Below are 18,604 nucleotides of genomic sequence, written 5' to 3'. Positions count from 1 at the left end.
GAGGGTCTTGGCATGTTTTATGCTCCTCTTCCTGTATCTCTGAAATATTCTATAATACTGTTCTATTCTATAGTTACTGTATTGCCCGGTGGACTGTTCTCACTCTCAAGTTGCTACTGCATATTGCATTTTACTGGAAGAGAATGTACAATATAAAATAAATAGTTTGATATTAGCAAAACCAGTAATGACAATTAAGAAGTGGTATTTCTTCTCATTTGCATCGTGTTTTAACAGAGTCAATACAAATAATTAATAAAATAATCCTTTACATTTGATATGTAAAGCAAAGCAAAAACATTCTACAGTATACACCATTGTCTACACTAAAGTATGAAACTCAGCAGGCCACAAGTAAAAAGAAAAATAGTCAATACAAATAGAAAAACTAAAGAAAAACTTAAGGCTAACATTAAAGGTTGACACATATTCATACTTTGTCTGGTAAGTCTTTATGTTTAAAAAGGTCTTCAGTAATGCAGTGTTGTCTGTTCTTAGAATTACTGTACTACTGCATTCTGCCCAAGAATATACACAATTCTACCTAACATCCATATTACATTACATTGGGAAAAACAGGAGCACTTTACACTACAGTGACCACATTTCTGAGTAATTACTATTGTGAGTACAGGGTATGAAATATCCAGAGCAATTTGTATTTAACCTATACAGTACTTTCTGGTTATGCTTAGAGTCAAGGTACGAGCTGGGGTTATTGATGTATGTAAAGCAATGAGTCCCTACAATCCTTATTAGATGTACTCAGTAGGTACACAGTCATATGAGTAATATGAGAACAGTTATGTTAAGTGTTACCAGAATAAACACTGCCAAACCTCCCCCCCAAAAAAAACAGTTCAGACTCAGAGACTCACTTGACCATCAGATGGAGCAGTTCGACACAAAGACACAAACAATGGAGTAATCAAATCCTGTACCGTGTAGACTTCAACCCGACAAGGTCAAACACAGTTAAAGCTTTTAGTTTGATCAGAAAGCAGGTTAACTTGACAGTGAGTCAGTTGTGCACCGTACAGTATGGATAACTACAATATGTCACACTTTATTTGGATTAGTCCCATATAGATGATGTACACTTTCTCAAGCTATCAACAAACTATCATATACTGTACATGCAATAATATGCTAAGGTTATGGTTAAGGTTAGGTTTAGGCTTAGAGAGGGGTAAGGGTTGTGGTTGAGGTTAGGGCTAGGGTTAGGTTTTGGGTTAAGTTTAGGGTTAGGGTAAGGGTTAAGGTTAGGGCTAGGGTTAGTGTGGATAGTTAGTTGAAATGTTGTTGACAGTTAGTTTTGACTAATCTACTGAACATCTACAAACCATATTTTTGGGAATATCCAAAAATGAACAAGCAAAAGTGATACCCTGCATTATGCTGGCTGGCTGTGATGTCATAATGGGTGATTATAGAGGGGTTAGAGTCTTGGGTGGGCCAAAATTCTGGAACACAGACAGTTGCAGAAAGACAGCACATTGGTAAGTACTGTATCAACCTGTCTTCCTTAAAACATCTGTGACCAAGCCATTGAGCGGATGTTTTTGGGGACAAAATACAATTCTATAGATGTTTACACTATACAGAGAATATTCAAGTTATTCTGTGTCGGTGTAAATTAACATTCCCAAGACTGGATAATTGGTAAACATGAGTTGCTCATGAGACGTTCCTTAACTTAGGTTGCTGATAAGGTTCAAATTGATATGTTTTTAGTTCAACAATCTTACAATCTGCAAGAAATTGTCCCAAAACATCTTGCCCATACACCCAACATATAGTTTTACTTTGGGCTGAATAGGTAGGATAAAGAGAAGTTTGTATACTTGTTTGGTTACATGTCAGTGGATTACTTGAATACTTGTTCTTGTAGGGCTGTAATAGTATTTTGTGACACTGAAAATGTAATAATTATTTATTAAATTGTATTGTATGGGGTGTTGTTGTTGTCCTGCAGTAGTATGACTACAATGAATTTGAGGAACTTGTCATGTTGCAGTTAAGACACTTCCTCCATCTCTTACCAATAATAGCCATGTCACTCTGACATCATGCATTGTTACCATGACAACCCAGAAACACCTAATTTGTGTTTACATTTTGCTGGGTTGTCATGGTAACATTATATAATGTCAGAGTGATATCATTGGAGGGTGCCATGGTTATGCAGGAAGGTCATGACAGAGTCATGATGTCATAATGGGGTTGTCAGGTGATATTCTAGAAGGTGAGATTAGAACAACAGATGGGTTTACCAGTTAGTCCTGAGACACTGAAGAGGTCAGGTGAGTCAGATATCTTTGGATAGTGATTATAACTCATCTAGGAGGTAATTTGATTAGCCTTTTGATTGATGTCTTTGGTTATCTCACTGCTCATTTCATGGGTTACTTAGGATCAAATGTGATCATAAATTGTTAGATTTTGTTCTTTTATTTAGCCTCATGTTTATACTGTGTGTGTGTGTGTGTGTGTGTGTGTGTGTGTGTGTGTGTGTGTGTGTGTGTGTATGTGAATGTGTATGTGTGTGTTTTGTTTGTTTTTTTACAGCATTTGCACCTTGGAAAAAAACATATTTGGCTTTGCTTACTGCATTAGTCCAAAAACTCCCATTGTCTAAAGAAGATTGACTATGGAGGAGTGGAGTAGTGAGGGTCAGGAGGACTGGTGTTACAGTGAGGAGCTGGGCCTGCTACAGCAGCAGAAGGAGAGAAGGCTGGACAGAATATGCAGACGGATGAGAGAAATGCCACGAAAGATCCAACTGTTTGTGGGAGGAATAAGGAGGGATGGAATGAGAGGAAGAGAGAAGGGGTATGAAAGGCTGGAAGAGGAGAGAGAGAAAAGAGAGATGAAGAAGGAGATGGAGAGAGTGACAATGAAACAGCAGAGGATGAAGGAGGAGTGGGAAAAGAAGGAGAGAGAGGAGAGGGAGATGGAGGAGAGGAAAAGAGGAGAGAGGATGAGGAAGAAGGGGGAGAGGAAGAAGCAGGAGGAGAGATGGGAGATGGAGGGAGAGAAGTTGGTGCAGGAGATGGGAGCGAGTGATAGAGAGAGAGAAGTGGAGGAGGAGAAGGAGAGGATTCAGAGAATGATGGTCATCCAGAGGGAGAGAGAGGAGGAGATATACCAGATGGAGAGATCAGGATGGAGGAGTGTGGAGGGATGCCAAGACTGGACCGGGGAAGAGAGAGAAATCCTGAAGGAAGAGCTCTGGAGGGAGGTAGAGGGAAGGAGGGAGGAAAAAAGAAGACAAAAGACAACCAAAAGGAGAGCGACCAATCAACTCAGCCTGCAGGAGAGGTTGAGCAATAACAAGAGAGAAGAAAAGAAGGAGAGGAAAGAGCTGTTCCCCGGACGCAAGACAGAGATGAACAAACAGGACAAACACAAAACAAGTGAAAAAAGAAAGAGAGAGCTACCGATGAGAGAGCAGGAGGAGAGAAAGAAACCCAGTGAACTGGAGAGAATGATGCAACAGCAGAGGAAGGAAGAGGAGGACAATAGAGAAAGAGAAGAGAGGAGAAGGAGAGAGGATGGAAAGACACTCGTGAAAGAGGAGGAGGAGGAGAAAACAAGCAGGGAAGAAGTGATACAGGAGATGGTGATGCAAGAGACAGAGAGAACAATTGAGGAGAGCAGGAGGAGAGACGGAGAGGAGAGAGAGAAAGAGGGGGAGAGGAGAAAAGGAGAGCTGGGGGAGGGGAGACAGCAGGGGGAGAGGGGGAGAAAGATGGAGGAGGAGGAGGAGAGGAGAGCAGAGGAAGAAATGAGAAGGAGAGAGCTGGAGGTGATGAGACTGCAATATGACAGAAAAGAGATGGAGAGACAAATGGAGAGACAAACTGAAAAAGAGAGAAAAGTAGAGGAAGAGAGAAATACAGACGAGAAAGAAAAAAAGGAGAAGAGAGAGAAAGAGGAAGGCGGAACGAGGGAAAAGGCAGAGGAGAGGAGAGCACAGGAGCCGGAGGAGTGTGTACCACAACAGGAGAGAAAGAGGAAGGAGGAAAGAAAGAGAGGGACAGAAAAACAGACTGAGGAAGAGGAGGATGACCTGAGAAGTGATGAAGAGCGGTCAGAGACAAGACACAGTGAAGGTGAATTAACTTCCAATAATGACGACTGTGCAAGTGGTGTCAAAACAACAGAAGAAGTAGAGGAAGAAAGAAGTCCTGAGAAGAGGAGAGAGAAGAGAGTGGAAGAATGGACAGATAGTGGCGATGGCGTGAATGAGGATAGAAAACAAAAGGATGAAGATAAAGAGGGGAGTGAAGAAAAGAGAGGTGACTCCCAGCGTGAGGGGGTGACAGACACGAGTGATATGGAATGGACAGATAGTGAACACAGAGAGAATGTCCGAAGAAACGAGAGGAGAGAAGAAGAAAAGGTGGACGAGGCTACGAAAGTGGAACTCGAGACGGACGAAAAATGTACACATTACGAAGATACTGAGAAAAGGAATCAAAGAGATGGAAAGAAACGGATGTCTGTGGAAGATAGGGCAGCTGTTAAAGGGACAGTTCACCCACATTTCATTACTCCTTCACCATTGTCTTATACTGGGAATAGTCTATGGATCAGGAGTCACTGCAACATTAGCTTTCAATACTTTGCTACAGCCACAACAAATATTCACCATGGTAACCTCAAACCAAGTCTGGAACAACGCTTTGAAGGCATAATGTAGGTTCCACTCTCTTCCAATGTAAGACAAAGATGAATGAATGATGACATTTGGGTGCACTATCCTTTTAAAAGTGACCAAAAAGACAACCAAATAAGACAGAGGGCGACAAAACGAAAAGATGAAGAATGGACAGATGAGACAGTCAGTTGAAAAGGTAAGAGGCGGCTCGTGTGATGATTAACTGTTTGATAGGTTGGTCAATAGATGGTAGATTGATTCAGATACAGTCATTGATGCCCTCTCTCTCTCTCTCTCTCTCAGATACACATGTCCATCTTTGCAACTGCAAAAAAGGGTTTCGCTGAACACACTAGCGGATGAAGAGCCAGGAGAATCCAACGGTGAGACAGTTAGCTGTTCAGGCACAGGGACGCCAGCGGGGAACTGAAAGGTTTTAAACAACACATCATTTAATCAATCCTACTAACACCAGCACTCTTGTCTTTTCCAGATCGTTCTGTTTTCCTGATGAATCCTCTACTGCAATCAGTCCTTTTATTTTTACTTTCATTTTATTCTTCACTTTATATGATGCATGCCTTATGAAAGATGAAAAAATAAAACATTCTTAGCATCAAAGAAGTGTGTTAGTGTGTTGTTTATATGGGTCATACCCCAAAGGTGATTTGTGGGGGCGTCACTATCACTGTATGATGTGGATCACAACACTGTCTGTGTGTGTGTGTGTGTGTGTGTGTGTGTCTGTATGTGTGTGTTTGACTAGAAGAAAATTGTTAAATGTTACAATGTACAGTAAAATAAGACGATTTGCGTGAGTTTAGTTCCCAGCCGTCTTCGCAAAACTTGTCAAAAACTGTTCTATTTTAAAAAAAATGAAGAAGTGGTGTTTATTTTAATTTGTGTGGTGTTTTAACACAGAAATATACATTGATTTAAGATAATCCTTTAATATCAATATGTAAGGCAGAAGAATAAACATTATACATCATTGTCTACATTTAGGTATGAAACAGAGCAGGCCATTACTAAAGAGCAAAATAATCAATCAAAATAGAAAAACTAAAGAAATACCCAAATATGAAATATCTTATCTAAACATAAAGGTCCAGTATGTAACATTAAAACTTTCTAAAAGCTTCCTAATGGTTGTAATGACTATGATTAATCGATAGTGATCAGGGAATGAGATCCCTTGAAAGAAATATTTCATTTATGAAAATGTATAACACTGTTTTGGTCCGTAAAAGCGCTCTGGGCAAATGTCCTACTCGACAGTTGATTTGCATATAAACTTGTTACTACCAGGGGTGTTCTAGGGGAGTGAATGTCCCACACTACAAGTCCATTTCGGGGGGTAATATTATTATTAGGGAGGATGTTGTTGTTTGGAACTTCGAACTGAATGTTGCTGCTATGCTCAGAGGTGGCAGATTTCCAACAAACGTATGCCCTGCTCCTTTAAGGCTATTATATGACAAATATTGATTCTTTCTCTTTATGTTTAAAAAAAAAAAAAAAAAAAGTATTCAGTAAGTCTGTTTTTATAGTTACTGCGATTCTCCCCAACACTAAACACAATTCTACCCTAAAGCTATATTACATTATATTGGTAAAAAAAATAACTACCAACATTTATATTACAGTGTTCATACCAATTACTATTGTAAGTACAGGATATCAAGTGTTCTTACAAATTGTTACACTTAACTTAATAATACTAAATAATTGTATTTGATTGGCGCCTTTCTGGACACCCATGGTCACCTTACAGTAAACTAAAAATACATTAAAAGTGCAATAAAAGTACAATTAAAATCAAGGAGATAAAAAAGACATGCAACGTGTTCAAACATAATAACATAGGACAAAACAGCAACAACAAGACATGGACAGCATCAAAATACAGGGTATAAAACAACAAGACAGGGTACGAAACAGTAGGAAGCAAACAGCACTAGGACATGTACAGCATAAAAACAGGAAATAGCGAGTGGCAGTTTACACTTTTGGTTAATCAGGTCAGGGTTGGGGCTGGGGTTATTGATGTAAGTATAGCTACAATCCTTTTAACTACCCAGTAATATAAACACAGGAATGTTAAGTGTTACCAGAATAAACAGTGACAAAAAAAACTAAAACAGTTCAGACTCAGAGTCAGGTAATTCAGATGACCTGGTCATTAGTAGAATCATTGTTTCTCACTTTTCCATCGGATGGAGCTGTTAAACACAAATAAACAAACAATGGAGTAATCAAATCCTGTACCATGTACACAACTCTGGTGTGTGATAGTAGTAGTTAATGAAAGTCAGTCAGTTGACAATTCATATAAGGATATGGATATTCTTTCGCACGCTGTTATTTATTTTAGTTCTACATGTTTGTGGTTAAATAGGGAACATTTGACATTGTCTGTATTCGCTGTATGTTGTCATGGTTTGCAGGTTCTTACCTCGAGCCCTGCGGCATTTTACCACCAGTACGATGGTCACCAGCAGGTAAGGTAACCCCACCAGTAAACTACACAGCAGTCTGGGCAGAGAGATGGAGGGATCTTCAGATGGGGATGAATGTGTGGATGATGGACCTGTGGATGAAAATGGAGATAAAATCAAAGTGAGTGTCAACACTAACAAACACAAGAAAAACAAACATTACAAAGAAAAAAACAACATCAATCGCACAAATTCCATGCGAGTGGTATCCACCATTAAGTCAGAACTTTTGTTTTATAATTGCTCACCTCTCACTGCCACCCAGCTCGATTCTGATCGTCTCAGGTAACGGTCTTTACAGTGGTAGTTCCCTTCATCTGACTTTGATACTGTGTGGATGGTCATCTCTCCTGTGCTCTCATTCCTGATGAGGTATCCATCTTTATAAAACTCAACACTGACATCTTGCAGGGTATCCTTTCTCCTTATCTCTGAGCAACGAAGAGTCAAAGACTCCCCCTCCAACACAGGGTGGACCGGGCTCTCCATGATCGCATCAACTGTACAATGGATCACAATGGATTATTCATCAAAACACACCGAATACAACGAAGACAACAGGACAACTAACATACTACTGTATAAGCCCATTCCCAATAACAAGAAACAACATTCAAACTGGGAGGAATATTTAAGATATTGAAGTATTACCACTTACAGGTCACTGTGATGTTGACAGCGTTACTGTACTCTCCTGATCCAGACTCACACCAGTACACTCCAGTACTTGGACCTCGTGGTCTGCTAATGATGCATGTGGATCCTATCATTGATCCCCAGGGAGAACCACACTCTGACAGCTCTCTCCATTGTATGATCCTCTTCACTGTCCATCCAGTAGAGTTCTCATGCGCCTCACAGTGCACCGAGAAAGACTGACGAAAATACTGCTGAACTCTGTCGGGACTGACTCTCAGAATGGCTGCAGGAACATCATCTGAGATACAGGATTACAAAGAGAGAGAGAGAGAGGGGGGGGGGGGGGGGGAGAGAGAGTCAAAGTCTGGACTGAGTCAGATCGAGTCAAAGAGAGATTGAAAATTGCAGGCTTAAACACCTGTGCCGTGACTCACCTGCCACCCAGAGATACTCATAATAGCTGTAGTCTGTGTAATAGACTGGGTCTCCTCTCCCAGCTCTACACACATATGCCCCTCTGTGATTCTGACCAACTGAGCTGAGAAAGTAAGAGCCTCCAAACCCACGTTGGCTATCTGATAGCAGCTCTATAAAATGTTCCTGGCCACGAATCGATACAGAAGGTAAACCAGGTGTGTAGGGGACAACCCTGTACCAGAAGAACCTCCAGTCTATTGATGAGTCACCAACACTACAGTTCAGAGTCACTGAGTCTCCAACCTCCAGCCACTGTGTAGGAGACACACTCAGGTAAACCTGAGGTGTTTCTGTCAAGGGGGAAACATACAGCCTATATCAGTATTTCACCTTGGGAGTATGAATTGTATCCCTCTTTTGTGACACCTTGCAACAAACACACACGCACACACACACTTCGGCCAGTTAGGATGCAGGGTTATAGTAGCTTTAAGTCGATCTGTACAAAGACAACACGTATAAAACTGAATCAACACACATCATTTACTGCACAACACACAACCTTTTTTTAATATACAGTTTCAAGTGTTCATCAACATTCACTTTGTTTCAGTTTCTGTCAGGAAGAAGAAGACTAATTACATTTGAGTTACTGCATTGACAAGATGAGCAGTGATTATGAAAAGATAGGTTAGAAACCATTACCTTGGGTGTGTCCAGAGTAAATTAGAGTAGTCAGCACTAAAACAAAGAGAGAGAGTACAAATGCAGTATATCAAACGGCATTTGACATTTTTGAAAAATGAAACTGGGCAAATAGTGAAATGTATTATAATTTTCAGGACACCATTAAATAAAATACACACACACACACACAGTACTCACAGAGTAGCACACAGCGTAAGGTGCGCTCCATTCTATAACTCCTGTATGTCTTTAATCGAGACTCAAAATGAGACCAACACAGGAGAAGAAGAAAGAAAGAGGGAAATAGAAGAGAAAGGCATGATTTACAGTACAGCCAAAATAGCCACAACTTCCCCTTTGGTGGTATTTGCTATGCCCCCTTGTGTTTGAAATATGAATTACCCTGGTATTTCACAGTAGGCCTACAGCAGGGGTCACCACCTTTTTGAACCTGAGAGCTACTTCAAGGGTACTGAGTAATACGAAGGGCTATTTGTTTGATACAAACTTCCCACATTGTGCCACTTTGCCGTCGCCACAGTCACCCCGCAAATGAGACATACACACTTGTCTTTCACTATCGTAAAAAAAGAACTTTTCCTCCCAATCATTGTGAAAATGATAAGTTTTCTTTCGCTTTTCCGCCATGTTTTTCTTCATTTTGGGGGTAAAACCCGCATCTAGCTCCCCATTGTAGCTGCACTCGATATTGAACTTTCCAGACAGAGTTCAGAGGTCATAAAATTCATAAAACATTTTTGTTTTAAAAAAATGATATTCAATATTGTCATTGCCATCAAATCTACATCAATGCAAGTGTTATTGATTCAAAAAGAACATCAACACAATTAAATACTAATTTAATTTAGAAAGAGCTCCATGGTGACTGGTGCTATTTTTAGAACATGTCCTGCGGGCGACTCACGTGGTCCCTGTGGGCGACCAGGTGCCCGCGGGCACCGTGTTTGCTACCCCTGGCCTACAGTATATGTCAGCACCTTGATGTAATAAGCTGCTACAGTATGCAACAGTATTCTTACTATTACCAAATTACACATGCAGTGGATAAATGCAGTTTTACATGGAAGTTCATTTAGTTGTTCTTGAGTCTTGGTGTCATCTGCCGGAAATTGTACGTGTTGCAACTGCAACTGTGATAACAGGAGGAACCAACCACAAGCAGATGAAACAGGAAGTTTCTGTTTAAAGGTGACAGGCAACTTGTTTTGCTGGCCTACAAGATAGCATTATCAAAGCCTAGGTACTTTAGAAAACTATTTTAATTTGTATAATTTATAATTGTTTGGATTTGTATTGTTTGTGATATCTACGTCATACATTACACATGTGAACACCACCTTCTTGGAAGTAAAGTACTTCAATTGACGTAGAGGAGGCATTCCACAGCCCCTCTGCTGTTTAACCTCTATGTTGTGTTTGATCAGTGTGTTGAGATGTGTCATCTCATCAAGTTTCAACTTGAGTCAGATTTGATCTACAAATCACATTTGATCTACATCGACAACAGTCAGCAACGACGCCTTGTATTAGAGGCAAGGCGCCTGATTTCCCTCTGTTGACTCCATTGATGTTTTGCTGTAACTGTTGCTGTTTTTACATTTATCTACAACATTGTGTGTGTACTTCTCTCCAGCAGCCTCGTTTTTCCCTAAACTTTATTTATTCATTCATTTATTCTTTATTTCTCCTTTATAGCTAAGGCTCCGAATTTAGTAGCCCCTGAAAGGTAAGGGTTCTTAAAATTGTAGCTATACTGCAATATTGATGTTTTTGTGTGCTGAAAATCGAATTTCTTTCCCGACATATCTTTTGGTGATACTTATCTATAATCGTAACAAGAGAGGAGAGAAGTGTATGTGTGTAGCCAATTTGGCCCATATCAGTTCATCAATGTGTGTTCTCCATAGTCTTTTGGCTTGAATACATGTAATGTCAATAAAGTTACCCCTAATCAAAGCTTTTTTTCAACAATACCCTGCAATCATGGCAGTCATAGCTTTTCTTGACCACAGAACGTATGATGAAGTAATGGTTTTTCAGCTCATCAACCTAGATTTCTGTTGCTCTGGGAGAAACGACTTCTCTAACTACTAAATCTAACGTTGTTAGAGTAGTAAATTGTCTCGGCTTTGTTAAATGCTTTGTGCCCAACTTCTTCGACATGCTGGTGGCCGTGGCTCACTTCAGTGATAATGACAACGGTAGCGGCCATGAGGATATAAGTCCCTCAGCTCCTGTTTTCAACAAGACTTTGAGGTAATGCTTTTAACTTGAGTGTCTATTTACCTCTGCAATTGCTATAAAAGGTGAAAGTGGTTTTCACACAAGGAACACAACCAAAAACATGTTTGTAAAATGTTTTAATACAGTAAGCCAAGACAGTAGTTTATATCTTATCTATCTAACTAGTCTCCTTTCCTTAATTGACCTTGGGAACATATCAATAGTTAAAAGTGGCTTCCTCCCTCTTCTCCTTTTCCACCTCTGATCTGATCTGAGGGGGAAGGTCAGGTGAAAGCAACATGAAGGAAGACTACCAGAGGATCTGCTTACACCTAGCAGGTCTCTCATACTATACTGTAGGTGGCAATGAGGAAAGGACACAAGTAGAGGAAGCCACTTAGCACTATTGAGATACAACCCCTGTCGCTCCCCATATCACAAGGCGAGACACACACACACACACACACACACACACACACACACACACACACACACACACACACACACACACACACACACACACACACACACACACACACACACACACACACACACACACACACACACACACACACACACACACACACACCATGTCCAGTGGAAGGCTGCAGTCAGATCCCAGTGCCCTGTACCCCTGGCTGCCCATGGATCAGACTGTGATGCTTATCTATTCCATACCACTGCAGGTGAACTTCATACTCTCATGCACATTGATACTTTCAATTCAACGCTGGACATTCCCACACCCAAACTTCCTTCCTCTTTTTTTTGGGCTGTAATATCTTCATCATTGCATTAACTCCTGTGTGTGTGCGTGTGTCAATTGAACGCTGGAACTTCCCTCACCCAAGCTTTCTTCCTCTTTTTTTTTTGAGCTGTCATCCCCTCATCATTGCATTAACTCCTGTGTGGAGAAATTCTTTCCACTACGACAACAAGAGATCAAGCCTTACCTGCTGACCAGGTTATCAACAACACACACAGGTAGGTCTTCATTTGACACCTAGATTTATGCTGCAAACTCATGTGCAGTTATTCAAATGATAGATTCATTCTACACTTACAGTATCTTTGGCTAAGGTTTTAGCTATGTTTCTTCAGATTTTTCAGCCTAATAATGGCTTCCTTGACTTTCATTGACACCTCTTTGTTCCACATGTTGACAGACACCAATAGCAGACTCCAAAGGCAAACGCATGTGTCCAACCACATGTTCTTCTGCTCTGACCTGACGGTAGAAGGATGACAGCCACACCTCTGTTCCGGAACATTGGTCCAACGACAGAGAGACACAGACTATGTGGCCTACTTTGCAGTGTATCTGAAGGTATAGGGATCCTTTAGAGTGCCATACTACAATGTTACTAAAATTAGAACAAACAGGTTACAGAATAGTGAGATTTGTTGTTGTTTACTTTATTTATTGTTCACTTTATTTTGTTATTGAGTTGTTGTTATTAAGCTTTGAACATACAACTAATAAAGCTCAATACAGTATTTAAGCATGTGTAAATGGTTAACCTTTTGAGAGGTATTGGCACGTCTGTTTTTGTTGCTATGGCACCTTTTGTGTCAGTGAGAACACTTGGGCTATGTTCAGAATCGGATACAAAATACTCTCATACTGCATAGAGTAAAGTCCCAGATTGCATTTTTCAGTGAACACAGTATGCCATCCTGGTCTTTCAAGCATACCATCCAGCCACTCTTACTCGCTATGCCTATTAAATAGTATAGAAGTATGCGATTTGAAACATAGCCTTAGCACCAGCTCAAACAGTTAGAGAGTCTAGGGTTTCAAACTTCAAAGACCATCTTCAAATTACACTATGTGAGTTTTTTTATCCTTGACTGACAGTGCCCTTGGAAGACCCAAAAATACCCCCAAAAATCAGTTGACATGGGGCAAAAAAAAGCCCTTAAAAAAGAGCAAATGTCCACCCTACAATAATCACAGTATGACCAAGTCCACCTGGTTTCAGAAGGAGCTGACGCCCATTGTCTTTCTGATTTGTTCAAATGTGAGCCAGAACGTCATGGACCAGGGGGCCTGCAATACACGAGACAGCCAAGCCAGTGTGAACATACAGCATTTAGTGAATTAAGCCTACAATATATCGTGAATGTATTGCCTTTGACCAAACTGACAGTGTAAAACAAACAGAACAAACCATTCTCATCCAGGTGGGGAGGAAGCCTTTGTAAAGGGACGTGAACCCCTCTCCCTTCACAGACTGGACCAGACAGTCGAGGGAGGACTTGTACAAAAGGCCCCTGTGGAAACATGAACGTGTAAGGCACATATGAAAAATATGAAATGAATTGCCTTCTGCGCTTGTGTGACAGTTTGGATCACTTGCCCAGATGTAAGCTGTTAGATTTGCACTGGTACTGTATGTATGCGTCAGTACATTTTCTAAAGAAGAATTGTAATTTATAGGAAGGAAGAATTGTATACCTCATAACAGAAAGTTGTCTGTTACCATCCATACAGTACCAACAACTGTTTAAAGAACATTTCTACTATCTGTATTTACTGCATTTTACCACATTCTCTCTTCGTAATAAATTGTGATATGCCACACTGACCATCGACTCTCTGGCATGTTATTGGCTGACTCACCTGCCACTCATATCTCTGGGCTGGTTCATAATTCTGGTTTTGATTACATCAGCAGGAGTTCCCATGGTAGCAGCAACCAGACCTGAACAAGTGCTTTGTGAAGGAAAGAAATATTACAGATATTTAAAAAAACAAAACATCTTGTTCAGGGTCATGTTTTGGGGAGAAAAAGGTTTTTAGTAGATGAAGATACAGGGACATATTATCCAGGATTTTTGTTCTCTCTGGAGCTAAGGGCAGTCTCACCTTGCTAACCCATGGCAAAGGCTGTTGTCCTGTAGCGAGGTATTTCTCAGTAGAAAGTGCTTCACAGAGTCATATGTTGTGAGATCTAATAAAGACAAATTAGTGAGATTCAATCCATATATTTATATATCACAATCACAATCACAATCAGAATCAGAATTCAGAATCAGAATTCTTTTATTTGGCCAAGTACAATTGCACATACAGGAAATTGACTTGGTGAGGTTGGTGCATGGGACATCAAAAACAATCTAAAAAATAAATTTAAAAAAAGACAGTACATTTTATCTTTTGCATTCTCTCAACTATATGCCACATTTTTTAACACAACTGCACACATACCTCCTAGGTTGACTAAAGCCGCTCTCTGGACATTGGGTACCCATCCTGCCCACAGGCCCCGGACCCCCCCCTCTGCCATGATCTTCAGGAAGGCATGGTACACTCCATGCACTCTGTAACGACAGGGGCCAGATGAGTCCATATGAAGAAACAGGGGGAAATGTTTCTCTAACATCACATTTGAAGGCTGTTTCTACTTCATGACAACGTGAGTTGAAAGTTGATAATTAAGTACGGTTGAAATATTTAGTTTAGTTTATTAGGATCCCCATTAGCTGTTTCTCATGCAGCAGCTACTCTTCCTGGGGTCCACACATAACATAACACATGACAAAGGACAGAACAGTTAAAGACAAGAATAACAGATTATCACAAAGTTAGTTTGACAAAAGTGAAAAGAGTTAGGAGTCAGGGAAGGGAAGGCTGGCTGGACTACACCCACCCACCCACCCACCCACACAAACAAACACACCCACACACACCGAGGTGGTTTGCCCTCCAGTCTGCGTCTGCCCTCCATCTGCATCTGTACCTTGACCAGGTCAGTGGGGCTGGCCATGAACTGGCCCAGAGCCCCTGCCAGCATTCCCCCCACTGCTGCCTTCCTGAGGGGGAGACCAGACAACAAAGTGAACGCAGCCATCAGGCTGGTGGTGAACTGCCATGCATTTAACACTAGAAGCCCCAAGGCCATTATTACTAATCAAAGTACCCAGAGTAACATCTGGAGACGTCCTTTTGTTGACGATAGTGTAACCGTGTAATCATTGAATTAGATCAATACCATGCAAAAGATAATGCACTGGTTGTGTTTAGTCAGGACTTAAGAATCATTACAATACCACATTTTGTATTTTAAAGAGCTTACATGCACACAAGGCCCATGGTGAAGACACCCTTAGACCGTCTGCAGTTTGCCTACCAGGCAGACATTGGTGTGGATGATGCCAACATCTACCTGCTACACAGAGCTCACTCCCATTTAGATAAGGCTGGCAGCACTGTGAGGGTCATGTTCTTTGACTTCTCCAGTGCATTTAACACTATACAGTCCTTACTACTTGCGGATAAGCTGCTGAGGATGCATTGATGCATGACTCTCCCATTGTTTCCTGGATTACCAACTACCTGACCAACAGGCCACAGTTTGTATAGCTGCAGGGTTGTGTGTCAGACTGGGTGGTGAGCAGCACTGGCGCCCCCCAGGGGACAATTCTGGCTCCCTTCCTCTTCACCCTCTATACCTCGGACTTCAAGTACAACACAGATACTTGCCATCTGCAGAAGTTCTTGGATGATTCTGCTATTGTGGGATGTGTCAATGGAGGCCAGGAGACGGAGTACAGAGGACTGGTGGACAGTTTTGTTTAGTGGTGTGAGCAGAACCACCTGCTACTCAACATCGGCAAGACAAAGGAGATGGTGGTGGACTTTAGGAGGACTAGGATCCCCCTGTCTCCAGTTTCCATCCAGGGAGAGGACGTGGAGGTGGGGGGTGCATCTGGATAATAAACTGGACTGGACCTCTTGTACAGAGCCAGCTTTATTTCCTGAAGAGGCTCAGGTCCAGTCAGTGGTGGCTAGTGCAGTGCTGTACGCAGTGGTATGCTGGGGGGGGGGGCAGCATCAAGGAAGCATCAACACCAAGAGGCTGAACAAGCTTATTCTTATTATGTAAAGCTGGTTCTGTCCTCAGTGTCATCCTGGACACTGTGGAGGTGGCCAATAGGAGGATGAGGACCAAACTCCTGGCCATCATGGACAATCCGTCCCATCCCCTACATGACACAGTGGCAGAGCAGAGAAGCTCCTTTAGCAACAGATGATTAAAACCACGTTGCACTTTGCACTAAGGAGCGCTATAGGAGATCTTTTCTGCCTGCCGCAATAAGACTGTACAACTCCTCCTCCGGCTGGCTCGATCGGAGTGATCAGAGTCAGGCTGGGGGATGTTAAATCATACTGGACTGTTCTTACTGTATATAATGTTTCAGTTTACTTTATTATTCTATTGTCACTTTATTTTGTTCTTGTTGTTTGTGATGTGAGCTGCTGTAAGCCTAGGAATAGAGGTGACTACTGTAGCTCCACCACTGAGCTGTTCTCACCAGAGGGGAAAGCTGTCATCTTCAGACCTGCCCAGTGCCTCCCGCAGCTGCTCATAGGCCACCATACGCACTCCTGAGTACACTGGAACAACAACATACATCCATACGCACTCCTGAGTACACTGGAACAACAACATACATCCATACGCACTTCTGAGTACACTGGAACAAGAATATATACACTCACTGGACACTTTATTAGGAACACTATAGTAATACTGGATAGGGCCTCCCTTTGCTCTCAAAACAGCCTCAATTCTTCGTGGCACTGATTCCACAACATTCCTTTGAGATTCTGGTCCATGATGATATGATTGCATCACGCAATTCCTGCAGATTTTTCAGGTGCACTTTCAAGCTGTGAATCTCCCATTCTACCACATCCCAAAGGTGTTCTATTGGATTCAGATCCGGTGACAGGAAAGGCCACTGAAGAACACTGAACTCATTGTCATGTTCATGAAACCAGTTTGAGATGACTTTTGCTTTGTGACATGATGCATTATCATGCTGGAAGTAGCCATTAGAAGATCGGTAAATTGTGGCCATGAAGGGATGCACATGGTCAGCAACAATACTCAAATAGGCTGTGGCATTCAAGCAATGATTTATTGGTATTAACGGGCCCAAAGTGCAACAAGAAAACATTCCCCACACCATTACACCACCTCCACCATGAGAAGGTGTACAGGTGTTCCTAATAAAGTGCTCAGTGAATGTAGCCTAGTACAGTCGTAGCCATAGCCAGACACAAGACCTGCTCAAATGCTCTTTTACAATTTTTGTTTTATCTTTTATTTTATGCACTTTGAGATTATCATCTCATTATCATGAAAAGTGTGGGAAAAGGGGGGATTGAACACGGTTCTCCGATGTTGAGAGGCGAATGCTCTCCCACCTAACGTCTGAGCTTTTGGTCTAGAGATACGTAGAGCGTAATTCGCCTCTCACAATTGGAGCCCCATGTTCAATCCCCACTTACGGCTGACTACTAACTCTCTCTGTCTGTCTCTCTCTCTATCCCCCACTTGTAGCCAGTCTGGTGTTTGGGCTAGTAGGGTTACTGTACCTATATGTCTGTACACGGCCGGTGTGGCCCCCTGCCACAGCTTCAGGGGACCCTCTTCACGTATGATCCCCAGGGCAGTGCCCAGCATCCCCCTGTAGGCCGTAGGACCGGCCCCTCCGTTCCCCTGCTGCCTGAGGGCTGCCTCACCCTGGACCTGCAACCTGGTCTTAGTCAGGTCCAGAGGAAACGTCACTAGAGGAACGTTACACAGGGAGGAAGGTTACACAGGGAGGAAGAACTCAGAGATGAGAGAATGAAGACAACATCTGGCCTATTTGAATACCCTTGATAATGCATCGTTCCTTCCAGTGGAGGCTGGCGGAGGTAGATATTGGAGGACGAGCTCATTGTAATGCATGGAATGGAATAAGGAATGGTATCAAACACATATACCATTCCTCATTCCATTCCATGCATTACAATGTGCCCATCCTACGATTTCTACCTCCACCAGCCTCCACTGATTCAAATGCATACCTTGCATATGCATACCTTCCTGCTCTCTTTAAATCACTATCTGACATATGGTTTGATAGAGGCTACTGTATGAGAGCAATGCAGTGAAGCTAGCTGTGGCCACTCCAATTAAGTCACATCTGTGATCACCTCAAGATTCTTCCAGTAAAATATTCGTACAGGGTCACTGACACTTTTCAATGCATGCATGTAGGAATATACAAACATATGTCGTATTACAGTTCATGACACTGTGTTATGAACGGACATATAGGTCAATAGCTATGAACGACTCACAGTAAAACATTTATTGTTGCAAACTCTGTAGTAATCCTGGCGACAACAGCCACTGTATTAATAATAGGCTACAGTAGTTATAACTATTGGACATCTGCAGCCATACCCATTTCTGCAACAGTGGCTGCACACGCTGACAAGATGAACTTTGAAACCCGTGGCCATTGCGGGGCAGAGGGCTCTTCTTGTAGTGGTCCCATTTCGAATCCTGTTCACGTGTAACAGTTTCTCGGTAGAGCCCCAACTCCGTTACAAGGCGACCGCTTCACATCGTAGAACCAACACCTGGTACCAACGTAGCGATTATGCAACGGT

At 41.9% G+C, this 18,604-nt stretch overlaps 2 protein-coding genes across 4 annotated transcripts; both read right to left on the bottom strand.

Annotated features, from left to right (window-relative positions):
* Positions 1-5,015: 5,015 nt before the first annotated feature.
* Positions 5,016-7,982, bottom strand: LOC310818425 (low affinity immunoglobulin gamma Fc region receptor II-like; the record flags this gene model as incomplete). Its single annotated transcript, XM_083689370.1, has 4 exons — positions 7,820-7,982; positions 7,410-7,661; positions 7,119-7,253; positions 5,016-5,059 (listed from the first exon to the last, which is right to left on the bottom strand). The coding sequence occupies exons 1-4, from the start codon at positions 7,929-7,931 to the stop codon at positions 5,016-5,018; spliced, it is 543 nt and encodes a 180-aa protein (XP_083545496.1). The 5' UTR covers positions 7,932-7,982.
* A 4,656-nt stretch (positions 7,983-12,638) lies between these two features.
* slc25a27 (solute carrier family 25 member 27) lies at positions 12,639-18,588 on the bottom strand. Of its 3 annotated transcripts, XM_083689151.1 has the most exons (9): positions 18,396-18,588; positions 17,537-17,728; positions 16,468-16,549; positions 14,842-14,964; positions 14,360-14,472; positions 14,018-14,102; positions 13,772-13,864; positions 13,320-13,422; positions 12,639-13,198 (listed from the first exon to the last, which is right to left on the bottom strand). In XM_083689151.1, exons 1-9 carry the CDS (start codon positions 18,487-18,489, stop codon positions 13,127-13,129), a joined length of 957 nt encoding a protein of 318 aa, XP_083545277.1. In that variant the 5' UTR covers positions 18,490-18,588; the 3' UTR covers positions 12,639-13,126. The 3 variants fall into 3 exon arrangements, with proteins under 3 accessions (XP_083545277.1, XP_083545276.1, XP_083545278.1); XM_083689150.1 differs by having other exon boundaries at positions 13,112-13,422; XM_083689152.1 differs by having other exon boundaries at positions 13,112-13,422; positions 16,495-16,549.
* Between the last annotated feature and the right edge of the window lie 16 nt (positions 18,589-18,604).

This window comes from Argentina silus, assembly GCF_951799395.1.
Source record: "Argentina silus genome assembly, chromosome: 17".
In the NCBI taxonomy this organism is placed as follows: Eukaryota; Metazoa; Chordata; class Actinopteri; order Argentiniformes; family Argentinidae; genus Argentina; species Argentina silus.
This window is presented reverse-complemented; position numbering and strand designations above follow the sequence as displayed.

Excerpts from the sequence above, each read along its gene's own strand:
- slc25a27 (XM_083689150.1), bottom strand. The coding sequence starts at position 18,489 with ATGGGACCACTACAAGAAGAGCCCTCTGCCCCGCAATGGCCACGGGTT. Across the intron at positions 13,865-14,017 it reads CTTTGCCATGGGTTAGCAAG|CACTTGTTCAGGTCTGGTTG; the intron begins GTGAGACTGCCC and ends TCCTTCACAAAG. Across the intron at positions 13,423-13,771 it reads CCCAGAGATATGAGTGGCAG|GGGCCTTTTGTACAAGTCCT; the intron begins GTGAGTCAGCCA and ends ATGTTTCCACAG.